The sequence below is a fragment of the Xenopus tropicalis genome, chromosome 4 (assembly GCF_000004195.4).
Source record: "Xenopus tropicalis strain Nigerian chromosome 4, UCB_Xtro_10.0, whole genome shotgun sequence".
In the NCBI taxonomy this organism is placed as follows: Eukaryota; Metazoa; Chordata; class Amphibia; order Anura; family Pipidae; genus Xenopus; species Xenopus tropicalis.
In genome coordinates this window covers 86867647-86894825 of record NC_030680.2, presented here as the reverse complement: position 1 = coordinate 86894825, position 27179 = coordinate 86867647, and the positions used below count along the sequence as shown (strand labels likewise).

The following is a 27179-nucleotide window of genomic DNA, read 5'->3' as shown; positions in this document are numbered from 1 at the left end:
ATGGAGAGAAAGTACATAGATCAAGGGGCAGATTTACTAAAACTCCATCATTTCTCATTTTTTTTTTATTTTCAAATTTGACTAAATTCTTTTCCCAAATGTCTGATATTTACTAAAGAAAAGTCACTGTGAGAAAAGTCGTATAACTCTTTTTTGAATTGTTGCTGAGAAAATCACAATTTTATCAAATTGTTGCTGTGACAATTTGAATGTCAGGATTTTCGGATAAAACCCAGAGAAATCGGTAAAGTTTTGAGACAAAATAAACAACTTCAAGGAAAGGGAAGGGACCTTTGCCATTGACTTCTGATGCATATAGCAAATCTTGGAAAACTCTCAGCGCTTTTTCTCTGTGACTTTTTAAAAAAAATCTGACACAAGTTTAAAATAGATAATGAATGGTTAGTAAAAGAGCCTCAAAATGTTTTTATCATTCACCAGAACAACACAATTACAGTTCATTTTTGACATTATGGCAAAATATTAGGCCTCATTTACAATGTCCAACTCAAAGTACAAAATAAAGCCACAATCAGCTATTTTTTTTTAAACTTTGCCCACTGCATAGAGTATTGTGCAAATACGCTAGGCAGCTCTAGATTCAAAAGAGGCAGGTGAAGCCATGTAGTTTCCCCCCTGCCACCCCATACCTTGCGCATCTTTAAGAGGCACAAGTTATGGAGCAGCAGGACTGACGCTGTCCCCCGTACTGAGCATTGGATTTTTCATCCAGCCCACAGTGAGAGCATAGTATGCAGGTGTGAGCATTAGTGGGCATGCACGTGTCCCCCTCCGGTATCGAGAATGACCCCTGTTGCCTTTTACTGCTAGAGATAGAATTGATGCAAATAAAACAATGAACTTGTATATATAAATTAGACTATGTAAGGGCTAAAGAGCGGCGCGCATGCAGGGAAAAATTTTCAACTTCTGTGTTTATGTCATGTGATTTGAAGGAATCGATTCGAGGAGTGTGGATTCAGCCGAATCCTGCTGAAAAAGGCCGAACCTTGGCGAATCCCGAACCGAATCCTGGTTTTTTATGGTTAGTAACCTCGTGAATGTCAGTAGTTAGTTTAGGGGGAGATGTATCAACATTCAAGTTTAATTTTTTTCATGATTCAAGTACTCTAGTGCTAAAACTCGCACAATTCGAATTTTGTTTCAAAAACTCCAAAAGTCAAGCCATATTTTCAATTCGAGATATTTGTTTGTAAACTATATAAGAATGCTACTATGTGTGAATTTCAAAATGAAAAGGGTCCTTTAACATTTTGTTGACAGGAGTTTTACAGTAAAATTATTTTTAAACACAACAATGACCAAAACTATTGGTAGTCTTGCATATTTCTCAAATACTGCATCAGTTCAACCAGAATGTTTTTTTAAAAATTATACTGCTGTAGTATTCCCATATGTATTACTTTTGTTTGCAGGGGGAACAACACAAAAAATATGAAAAAAAATTACTAAATGTTATCTCCACACAGAGATCCTAAAATGCACTTGACGAAATTAGTGGCATTTTTTTTTTTTGATAAATATCAGGATTTTAAAACTAGTAATTTTAAGGAAAATAAAACCTAAATTCACTAGGCGTGCCAGGTAGTTAGAAACTAGTATAAGTTGTTTAAAAAAATGTTTGGGAACTGAGCAGACCTATAGCTGTAGTTTTGAAAGGAAATTGTTGCCCAATTTTACCATTGTTACCCAGACAATCTAGTTACCAATACACACAAATGTAAGTTATATGAGCAAGGTTGTCCAATCAACCTGTATATAGAGGCCTCCCCATCTTTACTCCTAAGAGACCCACCCTTTCTAGGATCTGCTCTTTTTATACCGAACCATGTTACTGGCCTGTTGCCAATTTATGAGATGTTACACTCTGTGTTTTTGTTTAGCATTACACAACTATTCCAATCTTTTTTGCCCCCCTTTCACCTATATTGAAACATGTTGATGGCATCAAATTCAAAATGAGCATATCTTTTTTAGAAAACAATAACATTTCTCAGTTGCAAAGTTTGATTTGTTGTCTTTGTACTATTAGCAATTATATACAGGGGTTACATGATTTAAGAATCATCCTATTCTCTTTATTTTATCCAACCTTTTTGGAAATTGTCTTGGAAATTTAAGCAACTTTCTGCAGGTCATTAAAAATTGTCAGGAGTCCATCAAATGCAAAGAGCCACACAGATACTGCCTATAATCGCAACTAATTGTGTGTTCACCCTTAACCATAAAGAACAGCTTGATCCTAGCCTATTCTCAGAGCTTTCTTGTCACACAGAGCCCAAGCACAGCTTGAGGTAAGAGAGCTGTTTCTTATTATATGTGCCACAATGTAATAGGTTCTTGTTAAAGTGCTTGCAGTGATGGGTGAAATTGGTAAACAACAATGCAGGGTTGTTCTTAAACCTCTCCCATGAGTCTCAGGAGTTGTGGTAAAGCTAAATATATTAGTTTGTACACCTAGCTTTCTTAACCCTAGAATATTACAACTGCACCAGTGGTAAGGATTCACACAAAACAGAAATAATCTCATCTTTTTGGACAAAACCCAGAGCAGTTTATAAAGCTGAGTTGATCCTAGAGCTCTCTAACCCTCTGGAGTCATAAAGGCTCATATATTAAGCACAACAGCAGTTGTGATCATGTAATATTTGGCACAGTCTCTGTGTAAATCATTGCCATTCATTAAAGGTACTCGCATTTAAAGCTGCCCCTTTCACGTGTGCTTTGCTGCCAGTATATTTGGATGAATGCATGCAGTGAGCCTGTTGTTGTGTTAGCTCCAGGGTTCTAATCCTAAAGCATCCTGTGTCAATTGATGCAAAATATTTGTGCCTAAAGCATTGGACACAGACCACATTTTTATGCTGAACACTGGAAACGGTGCCATGTTTTAAGTGCAAATTCAGGTATTCTGGGTAAAAAACTGGCTACTTGCACCCAAAATTGCACTTGCTCTAGTTCTATAGTCTATAGCAGCATTTGTCCCTTGAAGGGGCTGTCTATCATCTGTCGAGGTATGCCCTGGGGCAACAATTATTTTACAAATAACTAATTAGCCCTTGGAAATCTAACTTAAATAAAAGGCCTACAGGGTAGCAAGAAGGGGTGTAAATCAAATACAAACTAAAAACTAGGGGGTCCCTTTGCTCAATCCCCTACAGCCCCATGACCTTCAAGGGGAAAGGATAACAAAATGACCTTCAAAGAGGCCCCAGGTTTTTTGTGTTGTTCTCCACCCTAGATTCATGCAAAACCAAACCCTAAAAATAGTACATAGAAAAAAGTGCAAGAGACATGCATGGAGTAAGGGAATAAATAAATAAAATCATAAAAAGTGGCTGCATGCTGTCTTAGCCTAATGGCCAGATTTTGAAAATTCAATTACACCCAATGCCAAAAGGTCTGGATTAAAGGAGCAGCTAAAGTGTGCAAGTACCCCTCATACACAGCATCCCAGGAGTGCAAAGCTTGGGGATCTCAGGATCTATTAGCATCCAGCCCCTTGGCCAGAGGCTCAAGTGCCTCTCCATCCCACTAGCAGGGAGTGGTGTCTTCTCTCTGATGTATAGAATCATCCTTCAGCCCTACCTGAGGGCATGGACTCCGTTGCTCATGTGTTCAAGCACCATCCAACAGACAGCATCGGTGGGTGAGCCCCACCAGGTCTTTGCCTTGCAGCTAGGGGGAGTCCCATCTAACCTACACTTGCACTTGTTGCATTCGTCCTGAGTCTGAAGGAAAACATATCATGAAGGATAACATGTCCTTAATGGCAACAATGTAGATCTATGGTAATCACACCCCACTCTTTACTGGGGGAGACTAACACAATTTAAATGCATATCACCACTATGGAAATCATAGAACTAGCATATGCTTACTACCTCCTAGGCAATGGTATATATGGCTTGTGGCAAGAAATATCCAGAATGATTTATGAATGAGTAGGAACTTTGTTAAAGATGTGCTAAACCCTAAAAATGAATGTACTGTATTTAAAAGTAATGAGAGTGGTTTTCTGCACACTTTTGCAATTAATGCTCATTTTTTGTTTACTGGTTTCTGACCTTGCAGATTAGGCGGCTAAGACCAGATCTTTAGCTCAGCAACTCTATTTGAAAGTCAGCTTGTCAGCCACCCTAACTTATTATACACTTACTTTGGTAACCATTTAACCACAGGGTCACTGGGACTCTTGATTTTCTAAGAGAACTGCTTACATGAAAGCCTGGTATTATCAGTCAAAAACTGATCTCAGAAATCACCAAAAATAGAAAATCAACCTCTTTCTCCTTCAGAAGTTATGCTGAGTATTTTTACTAGTCACAATCTGAATATAACTTTGCATTACAAAAAGGAAACAGTTAAGTAGCACTTCTACCCATAGTTATGGGAGCACCTGAGTTATGCATTGTGAAAAATACTGGAATGCTGGTCTCTGGCAGCTATTATGTTTTACTTATATAGTGCCAATAAATAAGCAGTGTATTATAGGGGCCCTACAATGATTTTATGTATATTTAAACTATTATCACTTTTAGTAAAATGTTTTTTCCCCTAAAAACATATTGTATTTTCTTTTTGGTGGCAACCTGCAGTAGGATTACAAGGAGGCAGTCCCAATGGCTAATTCACTTTAAGCACTGTAAAAAAACATGATCAAGACTTTACAACAAATAATTTGGGAGGTTTGAGGCAAAGTCCTATAAAGAACCTTTATATTCAGCAGTGAGGACAACAAGCAGCCCAACAAATACATAGATACTCAGAGCTTATGTCACTGTGTGCAGACTGAAAGCTTAGGGAATTGCTTTATTTGTTTTGCATTTGTAAATGTTACACTTGAAAACATTCTTGAGCCATCATCCATCATTTTAAAGCATTGCATCAGCCCTGGCTGGAAAAAAAATTCGCCTAAACATTTTGATTTAAGTGTTAAACCTGTGTAAACTCTGCACGCTTGTCAAACTTTGCAACACTCCAGTAAAACCAAAGTATGATGGATTCAGTTTCTCTTTGTGCCATGCATTGAATCTTTTTATAATTAGCTGTGGAGCAAAAAATGTGCCAGTGGAAGGCATCTAGTGTCACAAGCAGCCATTTATCTCTCTAGACATGAGACTGCTTGCAAAATACAAATCATTTTAGCCTGGACCTCAGGTAGTTTGAACTAAACCTTTATTCTATAAAGCAGCAATGCGGTCAGTATTAAATGGCCTTCTTGCAGGTAATCTTCCATGTGTAGTAATTAAACAGATGTATTTTAAAAAGCTCAAATTAGAAAAAACATTACAAATTCATATATCTATATAAATATATTTATACTGTATTTGTAATATTACTTTGCCAAAAGTTGCCAAAGTTCTTACGTACTGCTTGTTATTTCTTTAATACACATTTGGGGTTATGTAATAAGTTTGCACTAAGCACTACGTTTGCCCAGGAGCAGTAACCCATAGCAACCAATCAGCAGGTAGTATCCACTGGTCACCTATTCAAAAGCAAACATCTTATTGGTTGCTATGCGTTACTGCTCCTGGGCAAACATAGTGTATACATATGGGGATTTTTTGTCATATCCAAGATTAAGCGTTTTGCTGGAGTCACTTAATACACAAGTGATACATAAACAGTAGTAAAAGGTAAAAAAACATAATCTTAGATAAGAGACACAGATATGATCAAGGTGCACCTTGTTTAAACTAGAGATTGATTTGTACGATACCATTTGAGTAATGGTGTAACTATAGAGGAAGCAGCCCCCCCCCCCCGCAGTCACGGGGAGGGGGGTAGGAAAGGCTTACACCACTGCAGTTAAAAACTGGCATGACATGAGCTTCTTAGGCTTAATAGAAATTGCTATTTCAAGAAGTCGTTGCATTGCATTATGTTTGTAATAAATGGTACAGAAGCTACACATCCGCCAGCTAAGGATATGCAGCATTGATACAAATTTAGAAATGGAAGACTGGAGCAAATTTTAACTAACAGGAAAACTGTAATGACTTTTAGAATGATAGCAAAGTACCCTTGTGTGCCAGCTCTAATCTAATGCAGTATTAAAGATGACATTTTGTTTTGGCAGCTTTTTCAGTTAGTTACAGTAACAATGTACAGCTCATTTGACTGTAAAAATTCTAACATCCAGGCATTCCATAGCACCAAGTAGCTCTGACGTTATGAAAGTGACTAGTTTTCACTAGTACTGGTGTCCTAGTACTAGTTATCTCTGTAGTATATATGTTATACGGTACCATGTAGCATGCCATAGAAATCATGTACCAAAAATAAACTTCTGCACTACTCAAAAAATAATTAAAAACTAGTTTATTTCAATCCATTAAAAACACCACAAGCGAAATGAACTAATTTTTAATTTGTTTTTGAGTAGCGCAGAAGTTTATTTTTGGTGTATGTATTATCCTCTTTTGGTCACTAGAGGGTTCTTCTGTTATCACTCTATATACACTGTTTATTAGAAATGAAACTTCCTTATTTTTTTTTTTACTATTTTGTCATAGAAATAATATACCTTATCAGTGATTACAATGAATTTTGGATTAAGTCAGGTATTTACATAACAGCAGTAAGATCAGGTACAAGATACTGACAGCAATCCCATATTGATTGGAATATAGTCAATGGGAGTAAAAAAGTGAAAAAGTTTATACTGGAGCAGAGCGCCAAGGCATTTTTGGAGCTAAGCAAGGTTAAATTATTTAAACAGTCTACTAGAGTTTATGACAAAAAAAATAGTTAAATACAGCAGTCTCAGGTAAATGCTCCACACTCCTTTTAGAAGCCATCTCCATGAGTCCTTATGTTCCACATCCTGTATTTACCTTTTATACATTGCATTTAAAACTTGCCAAATCTGACCTCATGAATTCAGTGGAATAACAACAACAAAAAATATGCCACTTTATGCATGCCTGTTACCTATTATTTCAGGTTCTTTCACAAGGAACCAGGTAGCTGCATATCTTATTAGAGCAATCCATCATTAAATCATTGGTATCATTTTAAAAAGTATGCGTAACCTTCCAGTTGTCAGAATTTCTTTTATAGATAGAAATAAGAACGATTTTAATTACTTTTTTGTATGAATCTCAGATGACAGAAGCCCCCAACTGTACTTTAGGGAAATTTCCTGGGTAGCTTTGAAGGAACAGAATGTGTTTACGTAGTGGCTTAATGAGAACCAAAACTAAAGGTAAGAACTACAAAGGATATTCCACAAACATGAAGCCTCACATTACTTATACGTACGCTAATGATGGTTTGTTATATAACAAAATACAAACTCATTATTCCATCTGGACACAACCTTATGAATATTCATGTACTGCTTCTTCATGAATATTAAAACAATACTTTCTTAATCAAATACAGTTTCTCCTCTATAGAATATATCATCCAAAAGTTTGTACTATGCTCACTGAGCCTCCTGGATCTCATACTCATCTTTAACAAGTCACTGTGGGATTACATCTAAATTATTATTTTTTTGATATTTGTCTGTAGGATCCAGTTTTCCACTCAAAGCTCAGTTGGATATTTGGTTATTCTGCTTGTTAGCACATGTTTTGCATGCATGTATGTATGAAAATACATTTGGATAAATGGTTTAAATTCCTTTTTGCAGGCCCCCCAAAGATATGGTAAAATGGGTTGCACATTAACAACAAAGGAGTAGTTCAGTGTCATAATGAAAATGGGTAAAATAAATAGACCAGAACTCTACTTCCTCCTTTACAGCTCTCTAAGCTGTTAGCAGTCAGTAACCAATCAGTGACTTGAGCGGGGGCATATGGGACATAACTGTTAGTTTTCACTTGAATCTGACCTGCATGCTCACAAACTAACTGAACAGTTATGTCACATGTGCCCCCCCCCCCCCCAAAATCACTGACTAAATAAATTGAAGTAGTGTTCTGGCCATTATGTTAGACATCTGTCCACACCACCCTTTATAGATTACATCTTTGCCTAACTATATTACAAATATTTTTTAATTTGTGCAGTCTATTTTGCAAAGTTTCATTTTTACATTGAACTGTTTCTTTAATGCAACAACTAAATAAAACAAAGCATGTCTTTGTTTGAATAAGTCTAAGCTGCAAGATGGCCAGAGTGAATGAATGAAAAAAGGGGTGACCCACTCTATCAAACCCTAGTAAATGAATACGGAATCATAATGTACTATATAGCAACAACATTCCACAATCTATACATTGAATACCCAAACTAGTAGCAGCAATAATGAACAGAAACTATTCATTTACTCACCTTGATAAATGAGTCTGCAGTCATCCAATGAATATCCATTAATTAACATATTTGCACTGGAGTAAACACTTAATTTTTTTAAAAATTAAAAAAATGACTGCCTGTAGCATTTTCTATACTCTAAGCAGCCATATATTTCAAAGATACATTCTCTAAAATACAGCTGGCTGTGGATGCCCTGCAGTGTTTTTGGATGGGCTTATTGTTGAATTTTCTTTGCCTCTGACAAATATTCCTCCCAAAAATGCTTTGCCTAGCAGAATGTATAAGATGTTTGCACTTTCTTCTAAGCTATTGTTATATGGTATACTTTGTAATGATTAAACCTATTTAACAACAAAGAGAAAATGTGTTACTTGGTAATTTGCAATGCAAGGACCTGGGGAATACACCAGTTGTTTTGCTGTATATTTCAGAGCACTTGTTGTCATGTATAATTTTCATACAATAGTATATTTGATGATATGGGATCAACAACAAGAAGACATCAATTATGCATATATGAAAGCTAATACAGTTAGAAATCAATTACCATTGAAAGTCATCTAGAAGTCAACAAGAAGAGGTATGGTGCACAGTGCTCAGGATGTAATATATAAGTGTTAACGAGGTAGAAATGACTAACTGTTACACCATTAGCTAATCTTTTCTAATCACAAGTAGCCATGTTATTAGTTTAAATATAAAAAATTATACTGCAGACTTGTTAACATGATGACAATAGCATTCATGAAGAAGAATTAAAACTAAAATTAAAAGCACGTTAATGGACTTCTTTCCCGATATGGCAAAATCAAAAGTATTGTGGAATACCCTACTAAGCCTTTTTGCCTACTTATGCTTGCAATTTTGTCAAAATGGTTTGTGTCCATACCTAACACATGGGGGCAGATTTATCAACACTCAGATTTTTGTGTTTTTTTCATTTTTTTTTAACCATGACTTAACTCATTTCCATAAAAACTACAAATGTCTAGGCATTTATTAAAAGATCTTTTGTATTGTCCCACAATTGCAAGCTTGAAACAACCCCAAATAAAGATCTTCCACTGGTAAAAAGGACACCTGCCTTAACTTACTTTTGGATTGGCCATGGTTTTGTTGCATAATAAATTGCTTTTTTTCCAGGGAAAAAAATGCATCTTTGTCATGGAGACATCATTTACATTCTAACATTTCCAAAAGGCTCAATCAATATCAGATCACCTTAAATGGCAGTCCATGTAGTTATAATTATTAATTATAATTAATAATTAGTATTTTAAACCTAACGGATGCTAAGATATTTATCTATTTATGTATATATAGATCAAAATAAAGTTTAGGAGACAGAGTGTTTAAATAATATACATATGTAAGAGTGCCATTTAATAATGTAAATAGGTCTTTAAAATTACCATAATGCAAAAAATCATATAACTTATTGTGTGGACTATATTTTTTAATGTCTGGAAGGACATAAGGATAAAGAGAGAGTTACATGACTGTATGCTCTATTAAAACTTAAGACAAAAAAATCTCCCCCACCAGGAGAGCATATTCAATTTTATAGTACATTTTGATTATCAGCGGGGTTGATATTCCACTGCTAGCATTAGAATTCTATCTCGCAATAGTCCTAAAGGAATCAAATGTGGGGTTAAAAGAGTGTACATGTCAATTTTAAAACATTATTAGCTTAAACGGTTATCTCCATAAGTTCCTAATATTGCAAGACAGCAATACTAAGGGCACAAGTTTCATAAACCTTCATCTTACAATGGAGACTGTATGTCAGTCTACATTTACAGAATACTTGTCACCTTTAAAATTCAGGGTCAGATTTTTTAATGTCTGTTAACTGAATTCACAACAGGACATTTTTGTGTGGCTGACATGGTGGCATTCACTGCTGATGCCCTGTTCCCAAGCTCTTTTAGCTTCTACATCTCTTGTTGGGTGATTATATCTGGCACCACAATTAGTTCAGATTGCAAAAGCTGCTTATATCTGCTTATTAAGACAGCGTCAACAGTGTATCATAGTTGTGTTTGGACTTTTTATTCAATAAATAATAAAAAAAAAAAAACACAAATACAAGAGTACTGTAGAAATGATTCCTATATTGGCTAACAATAAAAATACAGGTATCCAACATAGGTATAATTTCTACAATACTCTTGTATTTGTGTTTTTTTTTTTTTTTATTATTATTTTTGACACTGGCTAACACGGTACTACAGTTTTTGTTTTGTGACTTTTTACTCAGAATCCCCAATGGGACTCTTAATTTGAGAGTTGAGCAGTACAGTATAAAAAGGTTATCCTGAATATGTTGCCGGCATGGATACTTTTATTATCCTCCAGAAGCACAGCTTCTTGGATACAATTTTGATAGGAAAAGACTGTAATTAGTGTATGAATTCAATGCAACTATGCAGATATTTTGAGTGAAAGTTACATCCTTAAACAACTTTTGAAAATTTTAGTTCATTAACTAAAATAGGCTTGTATGCCAGTGTGGTATTCATGTAGTGAACTAGTTTGCTTCTATACCACATATTAAGGACCTGACTATCCTAACTAAAGGAAAATGTCATACTAAAATTGCATGGAGTCTTGGGCATATGGAGTCAGATAGAAAAAAAAAACCCGAACGACAACATTCAATGTATGGGCCATAAGTGAGGTGCAGGTACTGTCATGTGAGCCAAATGCTTCAACACAATGTAATTCATCTGTATATTTTTAACAGCTGCACCTTAAACATTATATTTTGTATAAATCATCTCTTCAAGCATGAATTTCACCTGGACAAGCTGACACTCTCCTATTAATCATCAAAACTTTTAAAATTACTACTACGGTGAAATTCAATGCACTGAACAAATAAACCCAAGAGTTTACCATTAACATCTAAGCGATCTACATATCAGAAAAAACAACAAAACTACAGTGCCCAACAAATTGAGATCCTTAAGGAATGCAAGGATTAATAGTTCTGAAATATCTGAAAGCTGCCTATCCGTAGACTGTGTTGAAAATAAAGAAATTTCAGGACACAAAAAATAGACACACCATATACAAAATTTCAAGTACAATATTTTAAAAATGTATTTTCACAGTGTTATTATATGCTGTATCCTCTACAATTCTAGTTTTAGAAAATGCAGCTGGATGTTTCTATTCTCTTAGAGTGGAACGATAGCACGATCTGTTCAATCCACTGTGCCTTGTAAAAAATGCTTTGAATCGAAAACCAATCTTGGATCAGGAAAAGGAAGAGCTGGACAGTTACACTTTTCCCTTAGTTTAATAGCCTGAAAAAGAGAATAATATCAGTAGTCATTGTGTTATTTTTGCATAGCAAACTATGGGATGTAAGAGATTTGATCAAAAGTTTTCAAACATAAGAGATAAATGACTGTTACATTGCTGAAAATAGCTCAATACAATCAACAGGGAAAATCTGCATTTCAAACATATAGAAGCAAACATATAGAAGTAAGAATGCAGCCACCTCCCACACTACTTAATGGGCTAGCACACAATGCACCCACCTCAATGCACAAACAAAATTCACAATTGCTTTCTTGTTCTCATCCTGTTAAAATTATACAGTTGCAAGAAAAAATATGTGAACCCTTTGGAATTATATTGATTTCACCACAAATTCGTCATAAAATGTGATCTGATCTTCATCTAAGTCACAACAATAGACAATCACGGTCTGCTTAAACTAATACCACACAAATAATTAAATGTTTCCATGTTTTTATTGAACACACCATGTAAACATTCACAGTGCAGGTGGAAAAAGTATGTGAACCCTTGGATTTAATAACTGGTTGAACCTCCTTTGGCAGCAATAACTTCAATCAAACGTTTCTTGTAGTTGCAGATCAGACGTGCACAACGGTCAGGAGTAATTCTTGACGATTCCTCTTTACAGAACTGTTTCAGTTCAGCAATATTCTTGGGATGTCTGGTGTAAATCGCTTTCTTGAGGTCATGCCACAGCATCTCAATCGGGTTAAGGTCAGGACTCTGACTGGGCCACTCCAGAAGGTGTATTTTCTTCTGTTTAAGCCATTCTGTTGTTGATTTACTTCTATGCTTTGGGTCGTTATCCTGTTGCAATTTCTGCTGAGCTTCAGCTGGTGGACAGATGGCCTTAAGTTCTCCTGCAAAATGTCTTGATAAACTTGGGAATTCATTTTTCCTTCGATGATAGCAATCCATCCAGGCCCTGATGCAGCAAAGCAGCCCCAAACCATGATGCCCCACCACCATACTTCACAGTTGGGATGAGGTTTTGATGTTGGTGTGCTGTGCATCTTTTTCTCTACACATATGGATGGGCTGATTTACTAAGACACGAATTCGAATTGGAAAAATTCCGATTGGAAAACAAACATTTTGCGACTTTTTCGTATTTTTTGCGATTTTTTCGTTGCCGTTATGACTTTTCGTAACTTGTCGCAACTTTTTCGTAACCATTACGACTTGCGCAAAAAGTCGCAACTTTTTCGTAGCCGTTACGATATGCTCGTATCTTGTCGCGACTTTTTCGTATTGAGCGCTCGTAAACTGCGGGCAAAACTTTCAGACTTAGCATTTTGGAAGCCTCCCATAGGACTCAATGGCACTCTGCAGCTCCCACCTGGCCCAAGAAAAGTCACCATACTGAAGCTTGAATGAATCCGAATCTTTCGTACTCGGCGCGAAAGCTGCAAAAAAGTCGCGACATTTTGCGAAACAGTCGTAACGGCTACGAAAAATTGCAAAATACCGATCATTACGAAAAAAACGCATTCGGCCAGTTCGTGCATTAGTAAATGTGCCCCATAGTGTTGTGTGTTTCTTCCAAACAACTCAACTTTGGTTTCATCTGTCCACAGAATATTTTACCAGTACTGCAGTGGAACATCCAGGTGCTCTTATGCAAACTTTAAACGTGCAGCAATGTTTTTTTTTTTTTTGGACAGAAGTGACTTCCTCTGTGGTATCCTCCCATGAAATCCATTATTGTTTAGTGTTTTACGTACCGTAGATTCGCTAACAGGGATGTTAGCAGATGCCAGACACACTTGTAAGTCTTTAGCTGACACTCTAGGATTCTTCTTCACCTCATTGAGCATTCTGCACTATGCTCTTGCAGTCATCTTTACAGGACGGCCACTCCTAGGGAGAGTAGCAGCAGTGCTGAACTTTCTCCATTGATAGACAATTTGTCTTACCGTGGACTGATGAACAGCAAGGCTTTTGGAGATACTTTTATAACCCTTTCCAGCTTTATGCAAGTCAACAATTCTTAATTGACGGTCTTCTGAGAGCTTTTTTGTGCGAGGCATCATTCACATCAGGCAATGCTTCTTGGGAAAAGCAAACCAAAAACTGGTGTGTGTTTTTTATAGGGCAGCTGTAACCAACACCTCCAATCTCATCTCATTGATTGGATTCCAGCTGGCTGACACCTCACTCACATGAGCTCTTGGAGATGTCATTAGTCTAGAGGTTCACATACTTTTTCCACCTGCACTGTGAATGTTTACATGGTGTGTTCAATTAAAACATAGAAACATTTAATTATTTGTGTGGTATTAGTTTAAGTAGACTGCGATTGTCTATTATTGTGACTTAGATGAAGATCAGATCACATTTTATGACCAATTTGTGCCATACCAGTGTGTGTGCAAACAATCTGCTACAAATTGCTGATGTGAATGTCTTGTATTTTTTTAAATATTTATTCAGTGTTAGTTCTCCCAACTCTAACCCCTTCAAAAACAGATGAGAGAGAGTACTTGAAAGCTTAAAGTTTCTTGGAAGAGATGCTACATAAAGAGAAAAGCAGGTACGTATAAACTATTTAACTAAATGTCTTTTGCTATTAAGTGCAGATTTTTTCTGTAATGTGTTCCTTTTAAATTTATATAGTGGAGTGCCTGGATAATATTTAAATTACATAAACATCATATTAGTTGCAATGGGTTACTGCAGCCAGGGCAATTTTGTGCCTCTTTTACAACTGGGGTGGGGGGGGGGTTAATCTGCTTAAAATAAGTTATCATTAACAAAAAAAAGCATTATTTTTGGATAATGAAATACAAGATAATACTGTCTTACTGCCCTATATTTGTTTGTGTATACCTGGTAGACAGGTGAACTAAAGCTACAGTAAAGTAACCTCTCATGAAACACCCAGCATGTGAGGCTGCTTAGACATAAAATGCCTATGACTAGTGATACAATCAGTACTGGACAAATAACCCAGCATGCCCTAGTAAAACCGCTTACGTTTTCAAAAACAGAGCAGATTTTTAGACTGAAAGCACTCAAGTGTGCATATTTGGAGCACTGGCAGAGAATATGCCAAGTGGAACATAGCCTTAATAATAACTATAGTCCATTAGGAAATTTTTATATACAGTTATATTTCTGCAAAACGGTCTTCACTTGATTGATGTGATTTTTAGCTTACCATGTGGCCATGCAGTAATAAGTACGTAAGTTCTTATTAAAAAAAAGTTATGCAAGGGTTCCCATGGGCCCATGTGTAAGGTAATGCTTAATGTTCGTAGATAAAATAGAATTCATTGAACCTGAACGAAAGAAATAATCATGTTTTGTATAGTTTTATTTCAGCCTCACAAATAGTTTAGTCATTTAGATTTAGTAATCCAATTTAACAACTAGTGCATTTCTGAGGATGTGCTTTCAATTCTATTTACATTCATTGTAGAATCTCTATTAACATCCAGGCACAGTAGTTATAACAGAGCCAGACAAAGACTGTAGTTTGTATCTGTCATGTGCATTCTTAGCTGTGAGCTTGCCCACTGCAAGCAGAAATCCAAGTTGTAGGTTAATAAACTTTTTTAAAACTGCAATGTACAGTAAGCATAGAAGCCTTTTAACATAATGAGCTACGCTCCCACTTTCTAAGGAAAAGGACAGTAGAACAATATTAAACACAGATGTTAAATTGAAAACTCAGCTTGAGAGAACTGCAAGCTCCGGAAGCTTCTGTAGATCACAAAAAAACTTTAGTTATAGGGCAACTATAATGTCCAGTTCCAAATATTAAACCTGAAAATGTTGTAAGCAGTTCACTTACGGTTAAAATTATTTTACAGGTATGGGACCTGTTATCCAGAATGCTCAGGACCAGGGATTTTTCTGTAATATAGATGTTTGTACCGTAGTCTACTAAAAAATCCTATAAAGGACAACTAAACCCAAAAAATGAATATGGCTAGAAACGTCATATTTTATATAATAAACTGACTGCACTGGCTCAAAGTTTCAGGATCCCTGTAGTAGTAGAGGTATAGGTCTTTACAGTTGTCACAGGAGGTCCCCATCTTGGATTCTGTTAGAACTGTCCAGTGCTCTGAGCAGACGCTGAGAAGCTAAGCTTTGGGTTCATCACTCATTTAAGCTGGTGCTACAGGGCTAATTATATATATCAAAAATCTGATGCAAATGCCTTGGTTTTAGACGTCATGTAATGCAAATCTAAATTAATTGCTAATCAGCCTTATACGGTTACATTTACATTCTATTTATGCAGTATATTGTGAGTTGGCCCCTAAGCTCAGTAGCTGACAGTACAGATATAGGACCAGTTATCCAGAATGCTCGGGACCAAAGGTATTCCGGATAAGGGGTCTTTCTGTTGGATCTTCATACCTTAAGTCTACTAAAAAAAAAATCAATAAAACATTAATTAAACCCAATAGGATTATTTTGCATCCAATAAGGATTAATTATATTTTAGTTGGGACAAATACAAAGCACTGTTTTATTTTTACAGAAAAAAGGAAATCAATTTTAAAAATCTGAATTATTTGATTAAAATGGAGACAGGCTTTATGTAATTCAGAGCGTTCTGGATATCAGGTTTCTGGATAAGGGATCCCTTACCTCTAGTACAGAGCATGTGCAGTGAATCAGCAGAAAAGAAGATGGGGAGCTACTGGGGATATCTATAAAGGCATAGATCTTCCCTGCTAAAGGGACCTGTGGTCACCTTGGGCTGGTACAAAAGCCCAAAACATAATGTGCAACATTTCTATCTTATTTCTTCAGTTAAGCTTTAGTTCTCCTTTAAACAGTAATTAAACCCAATGGGATTGTTTTGCCTCCAATAAGGATTACATATATCTTAGTTGGGATCATGTACAAGGTACTATTATTAAAGAGAAAAAGGAAATCATTTTTTAAAATGTGAATTATTTGATTAAAATGAAGCTCTGGGAGATGGCTTTTCTGTAATTTTAAAGTTTATGGATAACAGGTTTCTGGATAAAGGATCCCATACTTGTTCAGTGCAAAAGTATTCAGACCTCTGACCATCTCGCTCTCTTTTTAGTGAATAAAAATACCCACAACAACATTGTATTCTCTGTGATGTTTTATTTCAAAGCACTAAACTCAAAATTATTATTTTTTTTAATCTATTTCAGAAAAAATCTTTTGAGTAAAATAAAAATCAGATACAGTGAAACCTTAATTTTACATTCCCTAATTTTACAGGGGAACTTCACTCAAACACAACTTGAGCTTTTTGAAAAGTAAACATAATTTCAAGCAACTTTGCAATATACCACTACATTTTTACAATGCATTAATGGTATAGGGGAAACTGTTCCTATAAATATATTGAAAAACACTATACAAATCTTCCTACCCACCTCCAGTTTAAATGGCCCCCCCCCCCATGTTTCTCCTCTGCTATCTATGTATCCTGTTGTGTACTCACTGTACTAATATTATTTACTAGAAAAAAAAGGTTTAAAAAATATGCAGCCTTTAATGATGTTTAATGTAATAATATGGTTTGGAACAGTTACCTAAGCCTGCCCCCCTGTTCTCCTGCTGATCTTGCTGACTACTTTGACTGTCGACTGTCCTCAGCCTGCATCCTCCAAATCTCCAAATTACCTGCACATGTCATATCAATAAGGAAATGAACATCACAGTGCAATGCATTGTGGGTTATGTAGCTGTCTGTAAGCTGTGGAGAAGTTGTTACAATTTGTAACATCAATGTTTTAGTCCCTCCTCTCCTGCCAGGATTTCAAATGATGCAGAAAGAGAAGAACCATTGTGCAGCTGGATTTCAGCATGTAAAAATGGTATTTATTCATACTTTTTGAAGGAAAAGATTACAGTGATAGGTATTTTAGGGGCATATGTGTTGTGTAGGGCTCTTCAACAAATTTTGGTTTAGAAGCCAGAGTTCCCCCTTGAGTTTTCCCTCATTTGACACATTTTTTTGTGGTCCCACAAAATGCATTTCCATGCTTTTGTATTTTTCTGGATTTTACACCATTTTTTCTCTTCCCTGAAAAATGTAAAATGTGGGTTCTACTCTATACAACATGTATTCAATCTTCACGCTTCAATCTCTTGCAGAATATTCCAGGATTTTGCATCATCCAATCTTTCTTCATTGTAAAGGTACAGAATGTGGTAGACAAACACTGTCTATTAGAGTTGTGCAGGTTTGCAAAAGACTTGTTGGTTAACCAGTGGGATGGGTAAGTTTGGTCTGACAAAGACCCACCCATATCCTGCGCTTTGTGATGACATTCCCAACCCCCCAGTGGGGAAGCCTTCCTGTACAGTTTAATATGCTAAGATTAATATGCTGAGAATAGAATAAGGAACAAAAGGATCCAGAATGGATGCATGGACCTGCACAGCTGTCTGCTTTTACTATTCACCAAAACTGGCTGATTGAAGCATTGGCACAAGGCACATATTTGAACAGCCCATTCCACTTGCACTGGGAAGATTAGATTTAAAATAAATTGGCTGGTTAGGCATATATGAGAATATGTTTAGCAACTATAATATCTTTATAAACTCAGGAGCAGTAAAGATGTGTTGTTCTTATTTCATTATCTACATAAAACAAATTGTATTGGGGGTGTGTGTGGCTGCAGGTGTGTATTTAACTGCAATGAAAGCCTGCGTTTATAGCTTTGTTCTTCTGTTCAGTACATTTCTGTTGCTCTATAAAACCAGCAGTATTAATTACTACCCCATCCATGTGAAAATGAATCATCTGAATCTACAGTTGCTAACACAGAATGTGTAAACCTTTTTTTTCTAGTAAATAATATTAGTACAGTGAGTACACAACAGGATACATAGATAGCAGAGGAGAAACATAGGGGGGGCATTTAAACTGGAGGTGGGTAGGAAGATTTGTATAGTGTTTTTCAATATATTTATAGGAACATTTGTTTCCCCTATACCATTAATGCATTGTAAAAATGTAGTGATTTATCTATATAAAGATATACATTAGTTTCTGTTAGTCAGCTTTCCTTTTTTAAAGAAGAAAAACTTTGGCAAAGCGAGTGCCTGAGTGAAATACTGCTTAATAATCTGGAAGTGAGCTCAGGTCTGGCTCCGCAGACTGCTAGATGCCTCTCTAATGTAATTTACAATTTAATAGTGTAAAAGTATGTCTGTCTTCTATTATAGAATTACTGTGACAGTAGCACCAATGATTAGACATGTTAGTAATATATGACAGACTATTTCTGTCGCTCTAACATAAATGCCTTAAAATGTTTTGGTACAACCATTTCTTGTAGACATGCCTAAGAAAAACAGAAACGTTTATCATAATGTGACAGCAGTTAATATAAATGCCCTTTACTTAACATTAGGAGAATTGGACAATAGGGACATATTGAGTATTAAATTTAATGATAAATATTATCATTTGCAATTGGTGTGTCTTTAAAAGGATTCATACTAATTACATTATTACTTTATTGTTATTATTTACTGAATAGTAAATATCTCATTTGAAAATAGCAAAAAGAGAAAAAAATATATAAATATATTTATGGCAATTTTGTTAATTTGCAATGAATACTATTACAGTAAATATAACAGTATAGTAAATATATATAGTAAATATATATATAATTTTGTTAATTTGCAATTAACTGCAGGTTTGTTATGTAAAGCAATATATATTGGCAGTGGTATACAGTATATATATATACACATACGCATACATATTGGTACTACTGTGTGTATTACTTTATATGGATGTCATCTTGACCATTTATACACTCTAAAACAAACATTTTCTATGTCTTTTCTGGCAGAGCATAATTTAAATGTTATTCTGATGAGATGATAATTTTGCAAGAACAGGCACTTTTTCAATGTTGTCTAGTGCTAATTAATATCTACTACTGAACTGAGCCAAAGACCCAAGAACTGCATCCTGAAGTGCCCCAGCCACTATTTAAGCTAAACAGGGGATTTCATAATAAACAGGAATGCACTGAATCCACTTTTTTGAGTTTGGCTGAACCCCTGAACCCACCCTGAAGGATTGGGCCTTCAGGGTGGGTTCATTTAACCCTTTCCGGATGCTAATTTGCATATGCATATTTACGCTAATTAGGATTTAAAAAAAAAAGCCTGGATTCAGTGCATCCCGAATAATAAGCATATATATATATTGCAAGCACCAAAACAATAGATGCAACATATTTTTTAACAATATAAAACATAATACAATTAGTAAAAAATAAATCTGGGCCCTACATGAGAAGAAAGCTATATAGTTTTAGATAGATTTATATTATATTATAGATTTATCTATCTCCTTTTAATTACTGTTAGCTTCAAATTGAATAGAGGTATGGGATCCGTTATCCGGAAACCCATTATCCAGAGAGTTCTGAATTTCAGGAGGCCATCTCCCATAGACTCCATTATAAGCAAATAATTCTAATTTTTACAATTTCCTTTTTCTCTATAATAATAAAACAGTACCTTGTACTTGATCCCAACAAAGATATGATTAATCCTTATTGGAAGTTATTACTATTGGGTTTATTTAATATTTACATAATCTTTTAGTAGACTTAAGGTATAGTGATCCAAATTATGGAAAGATCCCTTATTCAGGAAGCCCCAGGTCCTGAGCATTCTGGATAATGCGTCCCATACCCTGCAGGAATTCAATTTCGAATCACTTGGGTGCACCCTAAACAGTAGATAGAAAAAGATGTGAGAAACAACATGCTGTACAGTAAAAGTTCTCAGAAATATTTTTCCATCTCGAACTTGTGACAAAGTGTGCTTTGCAAAAATGTGTAGTATTCTTAGGTAATATAACTTGCAATGGCATTTGTTGCCTTGGCATCTTAAGTATGCATATTTTATAATGCAGTCAACCTTATGACAAGGTTACCCCACTAGTCTATTCAGATGAATCGGATGCAGTTGCACCTGGGGGAACTCCCCCTGGCAGACACAATGGCATTAGAATTATGGGAAACCACTGCATTACACGGAAAAAAACTGTGTAACTTTGTACTTCGCACATTGCACTTATGCTTGTAAATTAGACTTTATTTTAACCATTTAAGGGGGAAGACATGGAGTTACTTAGTAGCAGCTACATGTCAAGGCTACTAAATGCCAGAAAATACCCTGCCATGGGAATTGCCTAAAACATACATTTATCAGCAAATGATCAGCATTGTTTATTTCTGTAGCCAGGACAATGCAAATCACCGGTGGCATGGCATACGCGCCACTGCGATATCCCGCAGTCACCCGAAGTTTCCTCTCAAGACAACTTTGTGTGACTGTGGGACATCGCAGCGACGCGTATTCCATCCCACCAGCAATTTACATTCTAGCCGATGGGATGGCATTGCGGGGAGATTAGTCGCCCATGACAAGAAAGATTTGTCGTGGGGCAACTAATCTTACCGTGTACTCCTGCCCTTAGGGTGAAGACACACTGAGCTACTAGTAGAAGCTACTTTTTCACGGGCACTAAACTCCAGAAAATACCCTGCCATGGACAATACTGAGAATTGCCTCCGCTAAACACACAGAGACACACATAGAGACAGTTTTCAGTAAATGATAAGAATTGTCTATTTTAGTAGCCTCGACAAGTAGCTTCTACTTGTAGCTCTTTGTATCTTCACCCTTAAAGAGAAAAAAGGAAAATGCTGTCGGATATGGGTAAAGTATAAACAGATACAGTCATGAGTCTGGTATAGTCTCAGATCAGACCACACTTTTCACATCCTCAGTAAAGGATGCAAGAGTTTCTGATCTTTCCTGCTGGAAACTATTTTGGGAAGCTCCCTGTTGCTAAGACACCAAATGAAATGTAAAAAAAAAACCAAGGCAACCAAGGCTGCAAAACATTTTACTGCAAAAGATAAAAGTTGCAGCATTAGCATCTGAAATTTTCTGTTCAGGGATCATATCTTCTTTTAAATTAATTTCCCTTTCTATTCTAGATATTCTAAAATCACTAAACTAGAGGTAGCCATACACGGTAATATCCACTTGCTTGGCACTAGAGTCGGCCCATATATGCCAACCTTTAGTGACCACAAAGAAAAAACTAATAACGTTCTTAAATCAGGGCCTTTCTCCTTCTTCTAGTCAGTTTTTTAAACTACTGCCTAGTTGCTCCTGCAAAAAGATAATAAAAATTTACTTACAAGTGATTGACTTTTCTTCCCACATCTCTGAAAAGATGAATGAAAATATTTGCCTAAGGCGCAGGGATGTAGTGCTGTGTCCTGGTTGCTTTTGCCAGGGTAAAGTCCTCTTAGCAAAATACAAGGAAATGTCTCTATAACCTCTGCTGTGGTCATGGCAACAGGCATGAAAATGTTTTGTTTAATGTAGAGATGTCAAGGTTTTAAGGTAATAATCACCTGCCATGTGTGATATCATCTCATTATAATGAACTTTTTTTTAATAATCTCTGCTTGTCTTGCTGAAATCTCCCTGGGAAAGTCCTGAGACAGAATGCAACAATATGGCCTGTGTAATGTTACCCATTACAAACTAGTGCCACTATGCAGAGAAGAAAAAAAAAAGATTTATTATTTTTGTCATTCTGTGTAAGGTAGTCACTGCAATGTTTCTTTTTTTTTTTTTTTAACCATAAAATACAGTAGTTTAATCATCATGAAAAGAGAAGATCAATCATCCTATATTATATATTGTACAACACTCTATATTTGCCATCCTGTCATCTAACACCACCTCCACATATGAAGGTAGACTGCATCAGTCGGTGTAAGATTTTTTTTTCTACACAAATTTAAGCTCTGAAGTTTTTGATCTAAAAATAAGCCATGAAAGTTTAGGAATATCTTAACTCACAAAAGTAAAAATTGTGTGACAGTCTGCAACCAGAGAGATTAACAGAATCTGCAAAGTTGTCTGGTTATGTTATTTATATACTCACACACATCAGAAGTATATGGACTTAATAAGATCAATTGAAGCAAATCCAAATGTATATCCAATTATATCTGTATTCACAGACATTACCCAGCTCATCCACAAGGAAATCTGCCCTACAAAATGCTATTCTGATGTATCTCATTATTACAGGCAGTTTGCAGTGTAAGCTATAAACCCATGGAGGTGGCCTGGAAGGACAAATGTATTGTAATAATTTCTCCTCTAAAATGTCCGTATGTTTAATGTATAAACTGATTTAATTGTGTAAAGTTTAACTAAAGCTTGTGCTCAAAATACTTATACAAGGATTTGAAATGTACATTCAACAATTCATTTCTTTTTGTTTCCTTTGGGAAATAATGAAGTAAGTGACAGTGAAGTTACAGTTTTTGAGTACATGTAATAAAAATCTTGCTTAGGCTTAGTTAAATCAACAAAACGTTTAAATTGTGAGATGTAGTAAGAAAAGAAGCATGTTCCTTGGGCTGATCCTCTGTTCTTTTATGATGTGGCATATGAAGCCTGGGATTCAAAAATAAAGTGGAATCTTCAGCCTATTAAAAGTATTTTATATCAGTTCCAATTGTCCAAAGCAGTAGCTAATTTTGATAAACTACATGTATTTTGGGATGCAAATATGTCTCATTGTTACAAAGCGCAACTGAATCATTAGCATCTTCATCATGAAAATTATGTCCATTGATACAACGTAATTAGTTGTATCTTGTTAACGTCAAGTATACATGGTGATGATGTACAGGGCTTCTGTTTTATAATGTTTACTGTCCTAAATTACTATTCTTTCACTATTTATTGGAAGATTCACTAAAATATCATTTATTTAACTTACCCACTTATTTAAGTTACTTTTACTTTTTTGGGGGGTTAGTTAATAACCCCCCAAAATTTGTGAAAATCAAAAACTTTAATTTCCCTTAAGAGGTGTTTGGAAATAAAAAGTTACTTTCACAGTGTACATTTGGAAAATGTGATTTCATTTCATTTGATTGTAGTAAAAAACATCAATGTTTGTTGGAGGGCTATTCTGCAATCAATTACCGTATATACTTGAGTATAAGCAGAGTTTTTCAGCACCCAAAATATGCTGAAAAAATTGACCCTCGGCTTATACTCGAGTCCCTCCAACTAGCACCCTCTGCTACCTGGTTCCCTGTGTGCTCTTCTGTGCTCCGCTCCTTCCTGGTTCCTTGCCACGCGTGACATCACATGCTCCCTGCTCTCAGCTCCAGTGTCTGTGTCTAATGGTGAGGGAGAGCCTTTACAAGCAGGCAGGAATGGAACTGTTTGAAGCAGGCAGGCAACGGAACATCAAGCCTGCATGCTATTGAGGTGAGGAGGGAGGGAGCTCCTTGAAGTAAACCTCAAGCTGAATCCTCTCAGTTTATTATGTGCTCCTTTTGATAGACAGGCTGAGGAGCAAGGCAGGTATTAATGAGTGATTACTTCTCCAGGTGACCCTGCTAGAGGAGTCAGTAGGGGGGAGCCTGGCATCTCGCATACTCATTCCCTGCACGTATTTGTTCAGTAAAATTGATAGATCCTAATTTTATTGGAATTTATTTTGATTATTGAAACTTAAAAGTTGCTGCATTTCCCACCCTAGGCTTATACTCGAGTCAATAGGTTTTTCCAGTTTTCTTAGGTTAAAATTAGGCACCTCGGCTTATATTCGGATCGGCTTATACTTGAGTATATACGGTACTCTTTTCCCCAAAACTGTTTTTATTTTTGCAAAAAAACAAAAAGCAAAAAAAAACAAAACAAAACAAAAGACAAAAAACCCTTCTCATGGATTGGAAAAAACAAAAGTAAGCAAACTCAAGTGTGTCACTGGTCTTTCCTGCAATCGTGTTAAAAAAATAATTACGGATTAAGTATATCCATGAGCAGGATTTTGCAAAAATAAAACAAAAGACAAAAAAAAACCCACTCATGGATTGGAAAAAAACACAAGAAATCAATTGCAGAAAACTAGAGTGTGTCACTGGTCTTTTCTACAATCGGTTTGTCCAACAATGAAAATCAATGGATAATAAACAGCCCTTAAGATACTGATAATTATATGTGTCTCTTATAAAGTAACACGGAGACAGATATTTTTCAGGGGAAAATGGAAAGAGAGGGAATCATTGCCTCTTCAACCTGGACTGCTTTTAATGTTGGTTATATCTGGTAAGGAAGTGGGTTCACATACAGTACCTGTAAAATTTGTAGGGGAGCTAATTACATTTCCAGCCTTTATTTAATTTGAACTTGTATTTTTAGTTTTATTTTAGTGTGCACCACGGGTTATGTTCTGCAAATATATCACACATTAATTTAATTTTGCTTGTACTCCTAGATTTGTTATACACCCTTTTTGTTATGTACACATTGGATTAATGTGTGGACCACTGCAAGGAAGCTGCATAACTTGAGAATATTCAAGAGCTTGAAACCATATACGTTTTTACTATGAATATGGTACAGAACATGAATATTACTATAATATTAGTATACAGCCACAATTTTGACATCAGTTCTGCATTTGGTTAGATAATGTTCTTTCAGTACTTTAACTTGCGTTCAAGAAAAAAAAAAACAAAGGCGTTTTTATGGGCAGATATTCAAAATCATGCCATCTATAATAAACTGCAAATGCCTTATTCCAAATAAATATATTTTGCACACTAAGAGCAAAATGAACTGGCCACTGTCCCTCATTAAAAGCTAGCAATACACTCCTCTAATACATTAGCAGAGCTAGAATGGGGTCTTGGCTTTCTGAAAAGCAGTAGTGATCTACTTGGATGGCAGACCGCCTTTTGGAACCACTGTTTGCCAGCGTCACTGCAGGAATCCCAGAAAATACAGCAAATTTATGTAGGCAACAACTGTGTTCATTACTGGCAAAGGTATGTTTCTTTGTAATAACAATTCAATGAAAAAGGAACATTTTATGATGAAGTGGGTAAATGAGAACTAGTTTAAAATGGCCAATATCAACAGAAAGAATATTAAAGCGACCAGCTGTTAGTATATAGAATAGTATGTAAAAATAAAAAAAATTATTGCCACCAATAAATAGAAGAGCTGTTCACTTGCAGAGCTGATGACAAAGAGCACACAATGACACTTTATACCATGCTATTTTATTCTATAGTGCACAGGTTATGGTTATATTTACACTACACTGATCAACATTCTGAGCAGTCACATTTGCAGTAAAAATTATTTCAGCCACAGTCTTTTGTCCTCCTTCCTAGTGATTGTTTTTTAGTATCTGCTTATTTTCCCTTAAGCCCAAACAGGGATCGCCAAAAAATCCTTTTCTTCTTCCTTTGCCCCTGCAAATACTTACTCCCCTGTTCTCCCTGCTACATGCAAAAGATAAAGGCATTATTGAATCCAACACACAAAGGCACCTTTTTGTTCTTTTTACAGATGATTGGGCAACAAATGAACTGCAGGATTCAGATGGTAGCCACAATCTAATGGAAAAGCCAAAAGCAGAAAATATAATTATATTCTCTCTTTATACTCTATAAATATAACTTTCTAATTATCTTGGGCACCTTAGAATACAAATATTTTGTTCTTTGGCCAAGAAAATCTTGTCCACATCATTTTTGTGTTATAATTATATCTTCATTGAAATCAAATACAAAGTTTCTGTTTTATTATCACAGAGAAAAGGGAAATATTTTTTTAATAATTAGAATTGTTTGATTAAACTATAGTCTATGAGAGATGGCCTTCCTGTAATTCAGAGCTTTCTGGATAATGGGCTTCCAGATAACAGATCATATACCTGTATGTTATATACTAATGGCAGCCCCCTGGCTCACATGATTCACTGTGCTCACACACAAACCAAGGACACACATACAGCTAGATTACACCAGCCAATGAATGGACAGAACTCTGTCTTTAACTCCCATTTCTTACTGTTAAAAGTTAGAACATAAGTTTTTGCCTGATCTCTGAAGGAGCACACAGACCTTTACAAAATGGTCTTATGTACCAATTTAGTTAGATTTTTAAAAGGTCACTTTTTATGATATATAACATGGTTAAGTATTTATAATGAAGGTATGGTGCAGATTTTTTTAAGCTATTTGTTAATCCTGGAAAATCGTCCTAATGATTTTATAATATATTTTATATAACTTTTCCAGAAACAGCACAACTTTTATTTTTAATAAGAAGGAAAGATACAATCACTGTGGGTTAAAATTACTTACAAGACCTCAGGCTGCTGCTCCTGTTTGCTGAAAATGGCCCAGGGTACTAAGCTAGCAGTGCCACATTGACATCATCTGCTTTTTCTGGATCTTCTCTACATTCTAGGTTGGGTGCACATGCATTTAGAGTAAAAAACTTACAAGCAAAAAGTCGGCATGTGCAGGAAGATAGAGGAAGTAAAGGAAGATTGTGACATGATGCTCCTAAATGACTACCATGTGCTGGTGCAGATTTTAGTGAACTGAAAGCATTGGGCCCTGGGTCTCAGGTAAGTAATTATAATTACTAGGCATGCCTAATATTATCTTTCCTTTTCCTTAAATCAGTTGAAAGGATTGATAGAAAAACTATAAAAAATTAACCTTTTT

The 27179-nt window shown here is 35.7% G+C and overlaps 1 protein-coding gene across 4 annotated transcripts in view; it reads right to left on the bottom strand.

The window, feature by feature from the left end:
- Positions 1-11150: 11150 nt before the first annotated feature.
- oma1 (OMA1 zinc metallopeptidase) overlaps positions 11151-27179 on the bottom strand; it is a 55557-nt gene continuing 39528 nt past the window's right edge. For 2 of the 4 annotated variants that reach the window (XM_031900906.1, XM_004913950.4), the window contains one exon: positions 11151-11609. In XM_031900906.1, coding sequence (XP_031756766.1) covers positions 11508-11609 — 102 coding nt within the window. In that variant the 3' untranslated portion in view covers positions 11151-11507. Of the gene's footprint in view, positions 11610-20228; positions 20324-26001; positions 26058-27179 lie in introns of those variants that run through there. The other 2 variants (XM_031900908.1, XM_031900907.1) reach the window with 2 other exon arrangements.